Here is a 19,641-nt window from a genome sequence, read left to right as displayed (position 1 = left end):
CCAAAAACCGGATGACGTTTGAAAACTTCCGTTTGTGTACCTGGGAAATGTAGTCTTTGGTGCAAGTAGTTTCTTCGGAGAGGGTTGCAGTGGAGCGCTTAGTAGGCCTAGGCCTAGGATCTTTGATTTCATTCTCAGAAGCCACTGCCAGAAGGTGTCTACCCCACTGACCTATGAGGTTTTCCAGTGCTCTAGCCTTTGACTAAACAACTAAAGTTTAACTAAACAGCTAAAGTTGGTATAAAACGAACTTTGGGTCATCACAAATAAGAACATGTCTATGACAGGACTGTTACTATAACGCTGAGTTTTTTAGTTGTCTAATGTTACTGCCAGCTGATTTGGCAGACACAATTAGGAAACACAATAATAGGCCTATGGAAGTACATTTTTATTGTCCATCCACATCTTCACAAATATCCAAAATAAAGCAAAATATATTTTAACTTTACACAGACATTTCAAAGATAACTTCATTCATTTTCATTTTAAACCTCCTTAAGGTTATACATAATATTTAAATCTAAAAAAAACAACAACACAATGTATACAAAAATAATGCCGCAATTCAAAATATCCAAATGGGGAAACAAATACTGGCTTTTCCAACATGTTGATCACACAGTGGGCTAATTGCACGTTTTTTCCATTTATATAATTTACATCATTACTGACAACCTTGCCCCTGATATTTTACAGAACACATTGTTATACAGACTTAAAATAATGCATGGCATGTAAAACAATTTCATTATTAATCTACTGCTGGTTATATGGAAGATGCTTTGCAGGAAATTATAGTATTTTTCCAGAAAATGATTTCTGGCCAATCTCTGGAATCATCGCAAGCCTTGGAATTCTTCAACTTTCCGGGTGACCTCAGCTAGTAAAACCAAATCAGTCAAGGTAAAATATGTTTCAGTGTGATGAATCAGTTATTAAGACCTCATGCTTACAATGTCATGTGCACTGCCTTATACACCATTGAACCTAATGTGCACAAATATGCAAACAAATTAAACTGCTACCTATCATAAATTTGATTGAGCTGCAACTACAATATCAAATTTAAAGGATATGTCTGCTGGTAAGATCTTGAATTGTTGCTTGAACCTTCCTCTGGAAGGCAATCTGAGCCTCACACATACATGGGTCCTCAGTCACCGTACCTTGTACTTCCTCTGTAAAAGGAGATGAACACACTGTTAAAATACACACACAATTCAACAGTAGGGCCCTAAATGATGTTAGCGCATTGTTTGTTGAGTGTGTCAGAGAAGCTTGCTGTGTTGTCTTTGCATATTTAGCTTAGCAAGCTTAGCAAATTGGAAATACTAATCCCCTTGATATTACATACAAATACTTTTAATGGAAGATTATAATTATTAAGCACTGTCTTTCTGGATTAGCTTTCTGTAAAAGTTATTAATTGTTTGATTTATGAAGATGAGGTAGTCAATGAAATAATTAAGGGTAAGAAGCAAAACTTGTGCACTACTTGTGTCCTGCATGTATAAACAGGCAAACAAAAAGAAACATACCTTACACCATTTCAAAATGAAAACACAAACACATATTGTCCATTGTCGTGTAATTATTTTCATAATTTCCATGTTCATGCCTTTGACATTACTACATTAGTTTTGCAGGCAGTGGCCTGGCACCTTTACAAAACATGCAAAGCTTGTTCTTTCATGGGGAGTTGTATCATGTATGATACTGAGAGCTAGTCTGTCTGGTATGGCTGACACTGAAGCCTGACTCGATTAGCTTTAGGAGCAGAGCAAGGTGACTGTATGATGAGAATACAACACAGACATTTCTGTCACCACCAATGACAAGACCAGAGAGACCAGAGTTACCTCCATACACTCCTAAATCAAGATTCACACAAGCACCCCTAACACCAACCATTTAAAGTATTGAACTAAAATATTTCCAAAGCACCTAAATGTCCATTATTCCCTCAAATGATTAATGAGTTATGGGGTACATAGAAAGCCTATAACTAGGATTGAGACATGCTTAAAGATGTTAAAGATGTTTCACAAAGCCAATTCTGTTTTCTGCCAAAGCTGATTGCCAGAAAAAAATGCTTTGCTCTTTGTAATATATTATTGCATGCAGATACTGTTTTTATTTTCATACATAACATCTGTTTAAGCTTCCTTAACATCTATCTGCATTGTGATGATGGCTTCTCTATCCATGATAGAGGGCTCTTACGTGAGCATGATTTTTGGTCAGCACTCAAGACAAATCCCTCTGGACATGTGCATTGCAGTGAGCCGTTGATCATGACATGTGTGGGTGGGCATTCCTCTCCTGGGTTACATGTTGCTGAAAATGAGTAAGATTTCAACACTAAATATTGCATGCAAAAGCAATCAGTGGGTGATGCTTTTTGAGCCATCAGAGATAAAGAATGTAAGTACACTAAGTAGTGTTGCCATCAACAGATTACAACACCTAGAACATAATCCAGTTACCTCAGCACAAGGATTAATAACAGTGAATTGGATAAAACCACTATACCACAAAATCATTTCTAATGGCATTCAAATTACCTGAGACCTGTAGAAGGCTCAAAAAGTGACATATGTGTGTACTAATACATTGTATACATTGTATACATTGTAGTGATATTGACTTGCTTGAGAATGAATGAATGAATTAATTAATTAATGAATGAATGGTTACTGAAGCCGTCACATGCAGATGTTTTTCTACATCTATTTGCATTGTGATGCCTTCTCTATCTGTCATGATAGAGGGCTCTTACGTAAGCATGTTTCGTTGTCGCCACTCAAGGCATATCCCTCTGGACATGTGCACTCTAGTGAACCGTCGACTAACACACATGTAGGTGGGCATGGCTGTCCAGGAACACAGTTGTTCTCCATTGCTGTGAATTGTATGACAAATCATTTCACTAGCCGAGTGGATGCTTCTACAGTGCTCTAGCTGGTCCAGAAACTAACCTGAAAAACTGATAGTACTACAGCTGAGTATTATACTCTGACTGCCATACTATTGAGCTATTAGTCATTAGTGAGGTAGCCAGAGTACTGACTGCCATACTATTGAGCTATTAGTCATTAGTGAGGTAGCCAGAGTACTGACTGCCATACTATTGAGCTATTAGTCATTAGTGAGGTAGCCAGAGTACTGACTGCCATACTATTGAGCTATTAGTCATTAGTGAGGTAGCCAGAGTACTGTTTTCTCCCTTCATTATCTCACAGATGGCAATAACAACCACATAGAAACCACACATAATACAACTGTACATAAAACAATGACATTGCAAATTATATAGAACTAAATATTTGTCATGACAAATATATTGTTCACATGACACATAGCCTACAATAACTATCACTGCAACTAGGCCCATTTTTTAAACTTTTTTTTATATCACGTACAGGTAGCAAAGATTGGTACTTAGTAGTAGTTTTCAAAAGGTCACAACATGAAAAGCTGACATAGCAAACTACCCCACATCACACTGTTCCCATGAAACGTCTCCCAGAATCAAATCTGACACACAATTACAACCTGGCCTATCATAATTGCAGTGTGCAGAGTGGTTAACTAAATCAATTTAGTGACTAAGTTATCGATTTAGACTGCTTTGTGATGTAGCAGCATATTATGTATAATTCTACACAGACAAATACAGCCATTCCCAAGAAATCCCAGAACCAAAGAATTGCACTTCTGCAGTACATCTTTCCAGAAAATAATGCATTTGATTTCATGCAAACTACAGGTAACACATGTGCAGCCCTTAGAATATTAATAGGTCAGTATAGCACTTATATTTCAGAAACAAAACAGCCTTCTTGGTGGATATAACATGTTGCAATCTGATGTTGAGTTTGTATACACTTATAACATCAATTTGAATTGGCATCGCAATGCCATCACTATCTAACTCTGCCATGACAGAGGGCTCTTACGTAAGCATGCGTTGTCATCACTCAAGGTATAGCCATCTGGACATGTGCACTTTAGTGAGCCATTGACGGTCACACATAAAGGCGGACATGGCTGTCCAGGAACACAGCTGTTATCTGCTGCTGCAAACAAGGAGGATGATAAAATAATGACTGCATGGAAAAGCATTTCACCAACCTGGTGAAAACTTTTACAAAATTATATAAAGAAAGGATCCCCATTGATCACTGATCCTCATGCATCTCAATCTGAGAGTAGCTCATATTGTTACATCTCCTATGGTAGCAGTTTTCTATCAGCTAGTCCTTGAAGAACATGTCTTTTATCTTAACAGCTGTGCTGTTCAGAAATGAGTAATACAACCTGTTAGACTTTTCTGTTAGTTATTGTAGACTGCGCATGCAGATCTATTAGGATTTTTATGCTTTTTATTCTCTATCTATCAAAATAGAGAAATTGCCCAAGCTTTCACAATGTCTTCAAATAATGTCCCGTTTGGTGTAAATACAAAGATGCAGCTACTGTTATATATCTGAGATGCCATCAATGAAATATCATTAATAGCATTATACATAATATGGATGTTGATTCATACAACACACACAAATACAAAGTCATGCACTGTCTACTTTCAGGACCAAAGTTTTGAATGCATCCTTTGTATTTCGGTTATTTAAGTTATCAAAGGCAGATGTCAGTGCCTTCTCTATCCATCATGATAGAGGGCTCTTACGTAAGCATGTTTCGTTGTCGTCACTCAAGGCATATCCCTCTGGACATGTGCACTTCAGTGAACTGTCGACTAACACACATGTAGGTGGGCATGGCTGTCCAGGAACACAGTTGTTGCTCTCCATTGCTACAAAGAAGCAGGATCACACAGCTGGTGTTTTCAAAAAAAAAAATGTCATCTCACTGTAGGCTTCTACTAATAAATCTATAGCAGTGAATGAACCAAAGGTAAGCAGCACACTGATATTTCAGAAATAAATTAGTCTTCTAGATGGATGCAACAGACAGCAATCTGATGTTAAGTCTATAAACACTACATCACATTGCATTGCATTGCCATTCCTTCACTTAACATCATCACACGGCTCTTACGTAAGCATGCGTTGTCATCACTCAAGGTATAGCCATCTGGACATGTGCACTTTAGTGAGCCATTGACGGTCACACATAAAGGCGGACATGGCTGTCCAGGAACACAGCTGTTCTCTGTCACTGCAAACAAGCAGGATGCTAAAATAATGACTGCGTGGAAAATCATTTGGCCAACCTGGTGAAAACTTTTACCAGAATTATACCAATGAAGGGAAGATGAGCATTAAAGGTCACTGATCCCCACCCCCACGCATCTCAAATGTTCAATTTGAGTGCAGTTCATAATAGTTACGTCTCCTACTGGGATAACAGTTTTCTGTCAGCTAGTCCTTGAAGAACATGTCATATATTAACAGCTGTTGCTTTCAAAGTTCAGTAAATTAGTAATATAAAATGTGTCTGTTAGTTATTGCAGACATCACTTGCAGATGGTGAGTTTCTAAAAACTCAACATCTAATTGCATAGTGATGCTTTCTCTATCCGTCATGATAGAGGGCTCTTACGTAAGCATGTTTCGTTGTCGTCACTCAATGCATATCCTTCTGGACATGTGCACTTCAGTGACCCATCGACAGTCACACATGCAGGCAGACATGGCTGTCCAGGCTTGCAGTTGTCATCCATGGCTGGAAACAAGCAAGAGCATACTATGGCATGGAAAAGCATCTATAATATGGATGTTCTGGTAAGATTTGCTGTATAAGGACAATAACCACAGCTATCACCAATTACAACAGAAAATGCAAACACCAGAAGCCACCAATCTGTACCACTTGTAATAGCATCAAACAAACAAGATTGCAGGGTTTCAACTCTTTATGTAAAGCCAATAAGGGGGCTTGGCAAAAAGTGTATATCTTGCATAACCATGAATGTATATTTTAGATAGTATAGTCATGCAATACTTCCCATAGTACCCACTCACAATGATGCCATTGAAAATCCCATTCATATTGTCCAATAATTGCCCAATTGTCCAACAATGTTCACAACATAAATACAAAGATGCAGTTACCGCTCCAATACACCAATTAGATTAGCCTATATCAATGATTGTATTGTACTTAGCATTATTCTGGACATAATATGCATGCTGCACCACCACACATACATAAAGTTGTGTTCTATCCACTTTTAGAGCTGAAGTCTTAAATGCATCCTTTGTATTTTGGTTATTTAAGTTATCAAAGGCAGATGTCAATGCCTTCTCTATCCGTCATGATAGAGGGCTCTTACGTAAGCATGTTTCGTTGTCGTCACTCAAGGCATATCCCTCTGGACATGTGCACTTCAGTGAACCGTCGACTAACACACATGTAGGTGGGCATGGCTGACCAGGAACACAGTTGTTGCTCTCCATTGCTACAAAGAAGCAGGATCACACAGCTGGTGTTTTCAAGGAAAATTCACCTCATCAGTTTAAAAGATGATTTTTTTTTATGGCAAAAATGAGAAGAGGCCTCACAACAGACAAACCTATGTACCCTGTTACATTATTTTCATTTGAATTCAAAAAGGAATTCAAAAGGGAATGTAAAACAGTCTATTTTTAGTCATTTTACATTCCCACTAAGTCTCAAATGAGTAAAACAAGACTGAACTGGTGAGATTTATAATAATGTCTCTACCAAAGCAGACAATTGATTGCAACCTTTGCAAACATGCTGATGTTAAGTTTTCTAGAACTTAACATCTGGTTGCATTCTGAGGCCTTCTCTATCCGTCATGATAGAGGGCTCTTACGTAAGCATGTTTCGTTGTCGCCACTCAAGGCATATCCCTCTGGACATGTGCACTCTAGTGAACCGTCGACTAACACACATGTAGGTGGGCATGGCTGTCCAGGAACACAGTTGTTGTCCATTTCTGTAACCAAGCAGGATCATACAACCTATGTTTATGATTCACAAAAACTGGTGCCTTTGAGCCCAACAGATAAATACAAGGTCAACAAGCCTGGTGCATCAAACATCTTAATTATCACCTTCCCATACCATTCCACCCAAAAGATTAACATGGATTAAATCAAAGGTAAATCCAGGGAAGAACCAGACAAAATATCATGCTTAATTATACATAATGACAACAAAAGGTCACAAACCGTTTTGGTAGTTTATCGACCATACTCTTTGCCACAGTTAATATTGGTTTGAAATAACAGTGATGTATCATGTAATCAAAACATATCCATTCCAACTGTTCAATCTGTTATCATTTAGTCAAGATTTTTGGAAGAAGTGTTTCCTATCTAATAGATTATCCTTACGTGAACATGTTTTCTTGTCTTCATTCAAGACATATCCCTCCCGACACTTGCAGTTGTATGAAGCATTGCTGCTGATACATATGTGTTGGCAGTCATGTCCAAGGGCACAGCGGTCAAAGCCTGCAAATAAGTATTATCCAGCATTGGTGATCGGGTGAGATAATTGTTGGGCTACAGTTTTCAATTATTCTGTTGCATTGGGTTAATAGACATACAACTACTTGTTAATAATACAAATTAGGAAATGGATTCACAAGTTTCAATTTTTTGATAGATCAAAATGCAGGAGGGGCCTTGGGCAGGCAGGTCTGACAGAATGGTCTTACCACATAGAGTCTCCCTGAACTTGGAGGTGAGTTTCTCAATGACCCCGAAGGACTCCACATAAAAAACATGCTCATCAACAGGCTGACTGGCCATGAGACGTAGAGACTGCATGTCCGCTCTGTCCACGCCCACAGCATAGATCTCAATCCCAGAGGCACGGGCTGCCGCAGACACCTCTTCCACCGTGTCCTGGGGCCTCCCATCGGTGAGAATGATGCCCACCTTGGCGATGTTTCTGGAGGTGTGCCGGGCCCCGGACACTTCGGTGAAGGCCTCGTCCATGGCCGTCTTGATGGCCAAGCCAGTCATTGTGCCTGTGGCAAGCGGGTCGATTCGTGCCAGTGCCTGTTTCAGGTCACCCTTGTTGGAATAGGTGTTTAGCAGGAATTCGATTTTTACTGTGCTTGCATAATTGACCACCGCCACCTGTGTGGCATCAGGGCCTATGTCCAGAGTGTCCACCACGTCTGACAGAAGGACCTTTACCTTCTCAAACTCAGCAGGGCGCACACTGCGTGAGCTGTCTATGATGAAGACCAGGTCGAGTGGGCGACTCTTGCACATCTCCGTCGGTGCTACAGGGCACAAAGTGAAAATAGTATTGTGATGATGACTGAATAATAATTCAAATCTAACTATAATTCTTAAAACTGTATTATGGTAAAAAATAACTGTCTACTCTTGAAAAAGAGAGAAAAGATTGACGATGATCAGAAGTAACATGGAGGAACTAAAAAAAAAGAACTAATGAAAGAATCCTTGGTAATCTGAGGTAGCCTTTGTGTCTGTCAATAAAATTAGAGAGTGAATAAAAAAGAGTAGAGATTAGCAGTATATTTATCACTAGACAACCATTGATATCCCATTTGATGAGAAATAACTAAAAATGCTTTCATTAAATTGAGGACCAATCAAAATTTTTACCACAACACAGACTATATCACTCATCCTTGCAGTACACAGCAAATTGACCACTGCATAACAGATCAGTTGTCCAGATAGGGTTAGTGAACTCATCTACAAAGGAAAAAGTAGGCCTATGGCCAGAAGAAAGGCAGATCATAGCTTGCAAGGGCTCTCAAGCAGCAGCCCATTCAACTGGGCAGAGGGACAGGAGAGCCAGGGTTGACTGAGGAATCTTCTACCTGTTGTGGTAGCCCAGTGGATGGGGGAGGTGCTGCTCTGGGTACCGACTGGCTGAGCAGGAGCTGGAGGAGAAGCTGTGGGCTGCTGGTATGCGAATGGGGGCCACATCCGCGCAGGCTTGTGATAATGATGGTAGCCATAAAACCTATAGTTATTGCCATGTGCTATGGACCACCATAGGTAAACATAATTAAAAAAAGGAGGTAGTAGAGAGATGGATATTTTGTCTGCTGCAGCATACTGAGATGATGTTACACAAGAAAGAGAAAGAGTAAGCCTATAGCGGTTAGAAAAAGCATGAGGGGCATGATGGTTATATGCACAACCTGGCACAACCAGGTCTCTAAATTATTATTCACTGCTGAAATAAGTAGCCTGGCTATTTACTTCAGAAGAAGCAACATGCAAGCTGGATCTGGTGTTGAAGGTCTATTTTGCTATTAACAACAGTTTAAGACTTTCTTTGAAGAGAATCGGATTTTCTGTTAAATAACAATTGTGTGTTTGTTTTCATCATGAGCAACTTGAACTCATTGAACCTCTAATCCTTGAATAAACCCTTTGGCAGAGAACAATTTTACATAATTCACTTAATTAAACGTACAGTGTATTAATTACAGTGTATTAATTATGCAAAAAAAGGGTAATTATATAACTTTTCCCATGCAATGCAAATGCCTATGCCACTTACATATAGCCTGGCCGAAATGTTCTCAAGATTTGGGCCAGCAGTTTGAATTGAATTTGAATTTGTAGCCTAATTCTGTTACGAATTTGCATTTGCTATTCTGGTGTGTCAATGACAGAACTTGATAGAATCATAAACTAATGATAATTGTGCAATCATACCTCCTGCATTGATGGCACCTTGTTGCGCTTGCACGTTGTGTAAGAAATTCTGTTTAAAGGCTCGTGCAGAAGGTCGGTCCGCGTACATCTGTTGTGGTTGGTATCCATAATGTCTGTATGTTCCCTCGACCCCAAGTATTAACATTAAGAGGCAATAAATAAAACAACCGCACGAGCATAACATCATCATGATGTCTAAAGACCCGAGGTTACAACTGGTAGCCTAAGTAAATGAAAAGAAACGGGCTGAGGGTGCAAATATAAAGCTGTTAGTCGCGGGCACGTGCAACGATGAGCCAATCCGGTTTGAGAATAGCGGGCCAGACAGACTTGAACTTTTTTCATTTATTCACAGACAATTTGACAGCTGTATGCAAGCTGTTGAAAATGTCGATATGACATTTAGTGTGTTAAACTGGGTTGGTCCCTCCCATACGCTACTTCCCGTCCGTCCCTACACTGGACTCCCTCTGCCAATTAAGACAATTAAAGCATATTGCAAAATCTAGAGCCGTGAATGTTCTGTCAAATTCATTGCAACAGCGCCCCCTGCTACATTTACAAAAGTAGGCTAGGCAGTACATACTGCCAGGCTATAGGGGGCGATATCATTGAAACGATATCCTCCTGGTTAAGGGATGTAGTCTTTCATCTGTTTTTATTGACAAGGTGAAAGGGCCCAGGCGAGACAGACAGCGAAGTGGTTGTCAGACCAGATTTAGCTAATGTGATGGTTTAAATAAATAGTTAATTGGCCTTAAAGGTAGAATCTCGAGCCTTGCGAGGTGCTTGAAGTGTGTTCGCAGCTTCTGATTCTTTCTATTGCTGTCACAAAATAAACAGGGGTGGAGCTGTTCGCTGCAGGTTTGCTAATCTCATACTTTTATGCTGTGCAACAGTTTGGCTAGTTTGTCACCAATGTATCATAATGTTACAAATGAATGTTATAGAATGGTATCTCGTAGTTTTATTGTATTTTATGTTTTACTTTGACAGAACTACCCGGTAGGTGTCATCTACTGAATCATATTCATTGCTTCAAATAAGTTCAACGAATGCTAACAGCATGTTTGCTTGCTCCTGATAAATGTGTGACGGTGGCCAGCTAGTTTTTATTTAGCAGTACATTTAGGCTGTAACGTTAACGTAATCACATTATTCTCCCCAAGGAAAGCGTAAAGTCTTTTTACGAAGGCTATCTAAAGTACTTCTAAATTAATTAAATATTTTAACCAGGTCCGTCGACGGCAGTTTGCGGCGAGAGAATGCAGAGTCTGTTGCCTGCGCTGACTCTCAGACAGCTGGGTCGTCTGAACTCCATTCAGCTCTTCTCCACAGGCCATGGACCAGCGTGGAGCTCATGGTGTCCTCGGACATTGCATGCACGTCAGCTGTGGGGCTCCGTCGGTCCCGTGACACTGAGGACACAAGCTTTGACAACAGTAAGGGATTCTTCCTCAGCTTGGTCCGTACATCAGGCTAGGTACAGATCCACAAAAAAGAAAGGAAGCCAAAGAACAGTGCAAGAAGAGGATGATGAGGATGATGGCGACTCTGAGGATGAACTTCAAGATGATCCAGGGTTGCCAAAAGACTATAAAGACACAGAGAAGTATGTGCAGTCCTTTCGCTATGACCTCATCTTGAAAGCTGGCCTGGACATGGCACGGAAGTAAGTGATTTTGGAAGTGGTCAAGAGTATGTGCCTCCACAACAGTCCTACTCTGTATCATCCCTCCTGACCGTTTTTATGGGGTTTGGTATGGTGAATACAGTCGCCTTTTATTGTTAACTCCAACTAGCCAGTGTTGTATCCTGTAGTAATGTGTAAAGGTAATTTTGCTCCTTTTCAGCAAAGTGGAGGATGCCTTTTATGGAAGCAGACTGCGATTAAATGGATTGAAACTAATCAAGAAGAGCAAAACTGTAGGTGACCCTCTGGAGATTTATATTCTAAAATAATTATGCATGAAACTCTTTTATAATACCTTTCCTGTTCAAACCTGTTCCTTTTGCATAATGACTATGTGTAAAGCATACTTGATTTGCTTGCCTTTATTTAGACTGAAGAAAGACATGACTTGAATGACGTGAGTGTTAAAGAATCGAGCAATAGTTCTCCACAGCAAAAATGACTTATGCAAGATTTCTCCTGCAGGTTAAAGTAGGAGACACTTTGGACTTCATACTGGGTGAGGACAAAGAAATAGACTCTGTCAACCTAAAGAGAGTCATCTTCAAGAAAGTAATAGGAGAGACAAGAGATGCTGACAAGTATAAAGTCGTTTTAAGAACCTGGAAAAACCTACAGCTACCTAAGAAAGACGTTTACAAGGATTGAAAACATTTTTGAAAAAAAAAAAAAAATATATATAACTGGACTAAAGAACTTGTGTTTGATTCTGCAGTGCTGAGGGATTTTTTAACGGGAGCTCGTGGCTCTTTGGTAGTTGTGTCAAACACTTGTTAAGTGCTTTTTTGTATCATGATGACTCCATTTTCTATGAAAAGGTTGAGGTGGTTTGGCTATGATTTCATATTGTGGAAACTTCACTTATTGTGTTACAGAGAACTGACAGGTCAAAATGGTACAAGTCTGACCTGTACAATGGTTTTCTTTACTTTTAAATGTTCTTTATGTTGTCAGGAGACAAAAAAAAACTTTTCCTATAATACACAGAAATCGGTTTATGTATTTTGTTTCATCACTATTGGAACACTTAAAATGCATATTGTAGTAGGGAGCTGGGTATTGAGTTTGGATTGGAGTCTGATTTTTGGACTAAGACCTAGAGAGCTGGTGCTCTCTAATATTGATCATTCAGTGGAGTTGCTGCTGTCTAATGATCATGATTGTTACGCACTTAAACAGAATAAAACAAAAAGTAACTGAAGTTATGACTGGGATTGTATGTTTATTACATCCACAGTGACAGATGCTGTAAGCAATTTAACCTATATCCATCTAATCTGATGGTTAGGCCTGGGATGTCCTAGCCTGGTTAGCACCAGACCTTACCAGACTCAGAGCAAATTCAAATATTGAGGGTTTTTTGAGGGCGAAAGGTTTGTCTGGGTTCTCCCAGGCTAGGGATGTCCTGCTAAAGTATTAACTTATAATATATGAACCACTCCTGGAACTTTTAAGGAGACTATCATCCCTATCAGCACATTGAAAGGAGAAATTTAACAGAACTTAGTTTTAACTGGTTATGTAGTATATACCCACGGGTTCCCACGGGTCATGGAATTTCTGGAATATCATGGAATTTTAGAAAGTCTATTCCAGACATGGAAAGTCAGGGAATTTTATATTTTTGGGGCAGTCATGGAATATCAGGGAATTTTTGTTGTAGCAGTTTAAATTTTACTTGCCAAAATACATTAATACAAATATATTTCCACACAGAATTGGTTTATATCTGGTTATTAGCTTTACTGCTTGCTTGAGTAGCCCAGCTATGTTTATTTAATGCCTATTTCTTAATTTTCCGCTCTAAAAAAGTAAAAGATTCTTAAGCGCTACGCAGGTGCTCTGAAATCTTTCGTCGGTATATTGTACTAATCATTATATAGTAAGTCATGGAAATTCAGGTTTTTTATCAGGGAAAAGTCATGGAACTTTACATTTGACTTAGAGTGGAAACCCTGTATATATGTCATCTTTAAATCTCTAAACATTAAAGGTGCAGTCAGGGATTTCGCAGGAAGTCGCGTTTATGTTTACATTCATTAGCAGACTCTTTTGTGCAAAAAAACGTACATTATATTTTAACCAATGACCACACGAAACACACTAGAGAGGTAGCTCACCCCAGCTCACCAGGCTGCTCCCATTTTGTTTCCAGTTTTTGGAGCCTGGGCTGCCTACAGCGACCAGGGTTTTTTTTTTTTTTTTACAGTGTACTCATGGAATGGGCAGCTAGCCGTTGTGAGATGATTGCTGAATGTGACAAAAAATTTTATGGGCTAGAAATCGCATAATATTCCTGAAAAATTCCTGCTTAATAGACATGGTATATTCAGTGTATACTTCACTGTTTCAGAAATGACTGATATGCGTATGCTCTATATGTACTAGAGGTTACAAAGGACATTGGTCTTACACCTGTGTCCTATATTCCCAGGCCTGTGATGCTGCAAATCGTCAAAACATTGATAAATTCAAAGAATACTTTCAGAAAAAGATGGAATAAAATAACATCTTTAATTTTACATTGTAATGTTGCTTATTTATTTAAAAATAGAGTGACCACCTGTTGCAATAGTTAAATACAGATTTAAGGGACCATTTACCATTTTATGACATAACATCTTTGTTACAAAAGACGAGTACTGGAACGCTGCTACATCTAAATTAGAAATCAGTTTGTTGCCACCTTTTAAAACCTTGTTTGTGACCTATTTTGTTGCATTAGTGTTAATGTCATGTTTTCTGTTAAGGCTACAATAGCTTAGCAACATGTTAAAAATTATAATTACAACAGTAATATTTTGGCATTTAAATACATACTACCCTCTCACTACCAAAGGATAGTGATTATAAACCAGGGCTAGAAATTAACATCCACTTACCAATACTGCAGTGTTACCATGTGGCAATTCCCTACCTGCTGCTAACTAAATTGTTTTGAAGCTGAAACATGATTTGCCACTCTATCGATTTACATGTCAATTGATGTGAGTGGCTGATAAGTAGCTCACTGTGAAAGGCAAATCAGAAAATTAATTTCAAGCCCTGTTAAGAAGCTATACTATCTGGTGCGGCAGCTACATTTTTACAACACATCCTGTAAGAGGACGGACCATCAGCTTGGCCTCATTCTACATACTTGGTCCTTGCCATGGACATTTTGTAAAAGTTTAACTATAATCTTCAGCGTAGGTACTTGTGCAAATAATACATGTTTGTGAGAAATACAAAAACAAGACATTGTAGAGAGGTGTTAAGAGTATGACACAGTGCTCGATCTCTTGGCCTTCTTTAGAATGTCACACTTTTTCCGATTGGGCCGTCTACAACGCTCATCGATGCTCGGAACACACTCATAGTGCCACACCTCTTCCATCTTGTCCACTGGGTACACAGCTTCTACATAATGGCGAATCAAGCGCAGGCGGACAGGGTCCAGCTGCTTTTTGTTGCAGGCGCCAGAGTGATTGTACTGAAGCCGCAGGTTTTCCTGGGTAAAGAGCTCTCCGAAGAGACGCACCAGCAAGCGGGCAGCAAAGTTCCCCACTGAAAGACTCTGCTGAACAATCTCCCTCACCTCAGAATCTGACAGCAGGTACACAGAAGGCACAGGAAAGTCAGGAGGAGGCACAGCAAGCTCTTCCAGAGGGATCTTGCAAAAGTCTTTGCTACTTTTTTCAGGAGGAACAGGTGGCATTTCGTAGTCCTCTTTCAGGCGCTCAGAGGTCAGTTGGCTTATTTGGCTGGCAGTTACAAAGTCTGGCTCCAACTTTGGAACAAAAACTTTACGTTGCTGTTGGTATGAGCGGCGCTGCTCGGTGTCCCTCCGCCTGCACCGCTCATCTAATTTGTCCACAAACTCAAGGGTCCATACTCGGTCATTCTTGGCCCGGGGGTATAACAGCTGAACATAATGACGGATCAATCTGATCCTAATTGGATCAAGCTGCTTCTTGCCTAAGGTACCACTACAGTTGTAATGCTTTCGTGCATTCTCATATGTGAACAACTCTGGAAACATAAGAACAAGCAAGCGGGAAGCAAAATTCCCGATGGACAGGCTACAATCATAGTTATTCTTAAGCTGCTCTTTTGTAAGGAGATATTCCTGGGGTACATCAAAATCAGGAAGAGGAATCTCAAGTGTGTCAAAATTGATGGGTGCCAACCATGATTTTTTAGTCCTGCGGTTTGGACGATCAAAATCACCAAACTCACTGATTTTAACAATAGAAATATCGTCTGGCAGATTTGTGTCAAAGCTCTCATCCTGCATGTTGTCCAGGTCATTTCCATTTCCTGGAATTGCCTCTAGTGCTTCTTCCATTCGCTGAATACAGATCTGTAGCCATGTGTCCTCAGGCATATCAGGAAAATTAGCTTCCATATACTTGCGAATGATCTCTAACCTGTCAGAGTCCAGTAATAACTTCCCGATGCTGTTACAACCACTGTAACCCTCGGGCAATTTGCCCTCCTCAAAGACCTCTGGGAAAAGCCTATTTAACAACAAAATGACAAAGTCATCAGGGGAAGAGAGGTCATCAAGCTCCTCCCCCACCTCCTGGGAATCCAAGATGAGGTCTGAGGAGATGTTTAGGGGACCATTGCTGTTGTCACTGGACACTGAAAGTCTCTCATCCTGTCCATCCTCATTGATGAAATGGCAGGGCTGACTCTGGTCTACCTCAAAGCCAACTGGAGTCTGTTTGCCATGAGGCTGGCCATTTTCCATGTCCTTTTGGGCCCAGAAACGATTAAAAAAGTCATTAATTTGTAAGAGGCACTCCGTCTGCCAAACATTACTGTTCTTTACCAACGGGTAGCAGACTTCCACATAGTTGCGTATGAGCTGAAGGTGAAGGGAGTCGAGAGTCCGTTTGCCCGCTATACCGCAGGCACCGCAGCCATGAATGCAATCCTTGGCTGTAAACAGCTCAGGAAACAGCTGGACCAGCAGCCTGCACCCGAGCTCCCCAGCTGTGGATGTCTGCTCCATCAGCTGAGCAAGCTCCTCACTTGTTAACTGATATTCTGGCGGGGGCTGGAACTCCATTGCCATTTCAGAGGGTTTGATTTGTTTCTTAATACGCGTAACCTCGAGAGACAGCAAGTCCACTTTACTGTGCAGCTGAGTCATGCTTGTGTTCAGCGTGTTGAGAATGAAGAACATTTTCTCGATCAAAGGGTAGAGGTTTGGGTCTGTTGGGGTAGCAGCAGCTGAACCCCCTTGAGTGAGGCTTGACTCGCATCGGTTATTCGGCCCCGAACTGCACAGTTTAGGGAACAGGATACTGTTCAACCGAACCCCTGCTTCATGCTGTCCATGCTGATCCAGACTTGAGGCAGCTTTCTTCTCTGTAATGCGATGGGAGATGCTGTACAGAGGCTTCCTGTAAGAGGCGATGGTCTTCTCCTGGGCAGCGTCCTTCTTGTCAGACGTAAGGCTATGGAGTGGTGACCTTGTGGATTCTTCACACCCCTTCTCTTGCACATGTTCCCCAACCTACAGAGACAAAACATATGAGACATAGTCAAAACAGGGACAATCTTATGAACTACTCAGCTATATGTGTTAAATATGTGCTGTGGGTAGAATGCAAAATTAGAAAAAAAAATTAAAACCAACATATTATTACCTAAGGCAAATCTTACTGCATCGCCGTCGTATGAGCAAGATATTATACGGTTACAGTAAAATATTGATAATCTGGCAATTTACCTCACTGGCAAGTTTGACCCTCTTCCTGCTTATAGGTTGGTCTGTGTTTATACTCATATCCTCTGACTCTTGCTGGGCTTCAGAGCATGTAGTGATGTCGTCTAAGGCGGCACCCAGGGACTTTCCCACAGCAGTTTCTGAAGTCCCATGACAGCCTTGTAACACTTCTGAATCTTCCTCTGTCTTAATTTCTTTTGATGATTCCCCTCCTGCAACAATTAGAAATTGTATTATTTTGAAACATATCAAAGTTCTTCTACACTTAAACAAAACCGCTCAATGTCACACATTCATACAGAAGCATTACAGTTGACTAGGATTAAAGGAGACAAAGCGCCGTCTGGTCTTACCTTTCTCGAGCATCTCTCTCTCTACGTTGTCTTCATGCTTGATGACATTCATATCCTGAAAAAACATTTTAGAATACTTTTACAACAATACAGTCAAAGTAGGTTTAGCCTACAAAGTATATGTTTGCAATTGCTAAATGCCTGTGTAAAAGTAGGCTTATGTGCAGCAAAAATGTATGATTGTTCTGATAGTTTTTGACACTGGAGTTCTACATTATGTTTAAATCGAACCACTTTTGTGTGAAGTCAAAATAACAATTATACTAAGCCATATTTATGCAGTAGGGTCATTACAGAAGCTGTCAATGCTCTTTTCTCAACACCTCTTGATCTGTTAACTAGCCTACTGAAGAAATGCCCACTGATTATGTAAGTTTGACTTATATAACTCAAAGTTCAACCAATCCCCTCTATTTTACTCAAGAAATTGCCACCTGATTATGACTTAATGTACTCAAAAATAACAACAACGTAATAACTATGTCACTGACATTTCCGGATATGCTGTAGGCCACCATCATATGTTTATTCGTAAACAATAACACTTCCCGACCTCGTTGCAAGAAGACTTCCAAAGTTGGTATTAGACCTGAAAACTAACCTACATGGCACGCCAGTCAAACCTACGTGCATAACGTCATGCATTAACATAGATCGTTCGAGCCGAGCTATTTTTTGTACGTGAGAAGTTGGATTTGTTTATGTTGTTTATCTGTGTATACAGGTCGGGGTGTCGCCGGGTGCACAGGGGCGGCGCTGTAACTCCGTGTCTTGCACACGCGCCTCTCAGACTCCTGTCCACTCCACTTCCTCATTCTTCCACCACAAACCCACGAATCATTACAACCTGAGAGGCAGATGTACCTCTCCAATAGTACTTTATGCACGAACACGTACAAATAAAGCTTTGCTTGCTTCTTGATAGCGCATTCATCCACAAACGACAATTCAGCGTGCAACCCAAATTTCTCGTGGCTATTTCTTTAAAGTGAGGAATTCTTATTGCGTGACGCGGCAAGAAAAACATTCACCGACGGATTTGCCCCTTTACGACTGTTCTGCTGTAAACATACCTCTGCACAGTTTTAAAAACTTACCTCTGTGTTTCTCTGCAGCCTTCTGCAATAGTTTAAGGCGTGTTAAACATGTCCGCTGTGATTATCCCTGTGGTTTTGTCCACGGGTAACTGTTGTCCGTGTTTCTCGATCGCCGCCGTGTTTTTTTCCTGCTAGTGCCCTCTCGCGTGACGTGACGGTACTGGCCTGCTGTGTCATTTCCGCACAGCTGTGGGTTGCTGTGGGTGAAGCTGAAGCTTTGCAATGCATTGCTGCACACAGGGGACATTAATCCAGCTTGTGCTGTGCAAAACTTCCTCCGACCTTTTGGAGAATACCCTGCTGTACCAAATAGATGTAAATCAGTAATTTCTTTTGAAACAAGGCCTTGAAATAGCTCACAGATGTAATAGGCATTTTCACAACAAACCATTGTCTCACACCCTGTTCCGAATACACTACACAGTGTACCATTTGACAAACTGTGGATGAAATACACATTTGATGCATGGAATGATCACAGTTGACCTTACCGAAAGGTCAATTGGAGGCTAGAGCATTTTGTGCCACTAGGTGTAATGCTGGCCTGCTATGACTTGTCAGTTACTTTTGTTTTGAATAAGAAAATCATAAGGCTGTTTATCTTGAACTTCCAGTATGTGAGAAACTTGGCTTGCCTTAATATCTCCAACCTCAAGTATGCAGCTAATAAGGAAATAGAATTGTTATTTAATTAAACAAGGTGAACTTCTCCCCACTGTGCAATGCAGAAAAGGATGCTACAAGGAAGGGAATTCAAACACACTCAACACCTTACCATCTATTGATGTCATTGTGGTTCATTGAGATATCTGACATTTTTTCTGTTAATTGGCTTGGATACAAAAGGACATTGTCGCCTTTGTCGGTGTCCTTATGTGAACTTGCACAGGTAACCTTGCTCATCTTTACTTGCGTACGACTTCAGTGCTTCAGGGCAGCCGTGGCCTACTGGTTAGCGCTTCGGACTTGTGACTGGAGGGTTGCCAGTTCAAACCCCGATCAGTAGGCACGGCTGAAGTGAAGTGAAGTTCCCTTGAGCAAGGCACCTAACCCCTCACTGCTCCCTGAGCGCCGCTGTTGTTGCAGGCAGCTCACTGCGCCGTGATTAGTGGGTACCTCACTGTGT

The 19,641-nt window shown here is 40.5% G+C and overlaps 3 protein-coding genes across 21 annotated transcripts; 1 reads left to right on the top strand and 2 right to left on the bottom strand.

Moving 5' to 3' along the window:
* Window positions 1-374: 374 nt before the first annotated feature.
* Window positions 375-10,173, bottom strand: matn3b (matrilin 3b). 18 transcript variants are annotated; one of them, XM_042071540.1, is made up of 14 exons: window positions 9,654-10,173; window positions 8,804-8,968; window positions 7,658-8,233; window positions 7,332-7,451; window positions 6,809-6,931; window positions 6,302-6,427; window positions 5,569-5,691; window positions 5,065-5,184; window positions 4,694-4,819; window positions 3,963-4,082; window positions 2,783-2,905; window positions 2,227-2,340; window positions 1,080-1,181; window positions 375-886 (listed from the first exon to the last, which is right to left on the bottom strand). In XM_042071540.1, exons 1-14 carry the CDS (start codon window positions 9,841-9,843, stop codon window positions 840-842), a joined length of 2,175 nt encoding a protein of 724 aa, XP_041927474.1. In that variant the 5' UTR covers window positions 9,844-10,173; the 3' UTR covers window positions 375-839. The 18 variants fall into 18 exon arrangements, with proteins under 18 accessions (XP_041927474.1, XP_041927475.1, XP_041927476.1 ...); XM_042071541.1 differs by having other exon boundaries at window positions 3,963-4,079; XM_042071542.1 differs by lacking the exon at window positions 2,227-2,340.
* Window positions 10,174-10,328: 155 nt separating this feature from the next.
* Window positions 10,329-12,547, top strand: mtres1 (mitochondrial transcription rescue factor 1). Its single transcript, XM_042071561.1, has 4 exons — window positions 10,329-10,517; window positions 10,890-11,325; window positions 11,507-11,579; window positions 11,812-12,547. The coding sequence occupies exons 2-4, from the start codon at window positions 10,919-10,921 to the stop codon at window positions 11,992-11,994; spliced, it is 663 nt and encodes a 220-aa protein (XP_041927495.1). The 5' UTR covers window positions 10,329-10,517; window positions 10,890-10,918; the 3' UTR covers window positions 11,995-12,547.
* A 1,294-nt stretch (window positions 12,548-13,841) lies between these two features.
* On the bottom strand, window positions 13,842-18,744 carry bend3 (BEN domain containing 3). 2 transcript variants are annotated; one of them, XM_042071539.1, is made up of 4 exons: window positions 18,516-18,744; window positions 17,419-17,473; window positions 17,069-17,277; window positions 13,842-16,852 (listed from the first exon to the last, which is right to left on the bottom strand). In XM_042071539.1, exons 2-4 carry the CDS (start codon window positions 17,468-17,470, stop codon window positions 14,600-14,602), a joined length of 2,514 nt encoding a protein of 837 aa, XP_041927473.1. In that variant the 5' UTR covers window positions 17,471-17,473; window positions 18,516-18,744; the 3' UTR covers window positions 13,842-14,599. The 2 variants fall into 2 exon arrangements, with proteins under 2 accessions (XP_041927473.1, XP_041927472.1); XM_042071538.1 differs by lacking the exon at window positions 18,516-18,744 and adding an exon at window positions 17,910-18,401.
* Window positions 18,745-19,641: the final 897 nt, after the last annotated feature.

Source organism: Alosa sapidissima, chromosome 19, assembly GCF_018492685.1.
Source record: "Alosa sapidissima isolate fAloSap1 chromosome 19, fAloSap1.pri, whole genome shotgun sequence".
NCBI classification, from domain to species: domain Eukaryota; kingdom Metazoa; phylum Chordata; class Actinopteri; order Clupeiformes; family Clupeidae; genus Alosa; species Alosa sapidissima.
This window is presented reverse-complemented; position numbering and strand designations above follow the sequence as displayed.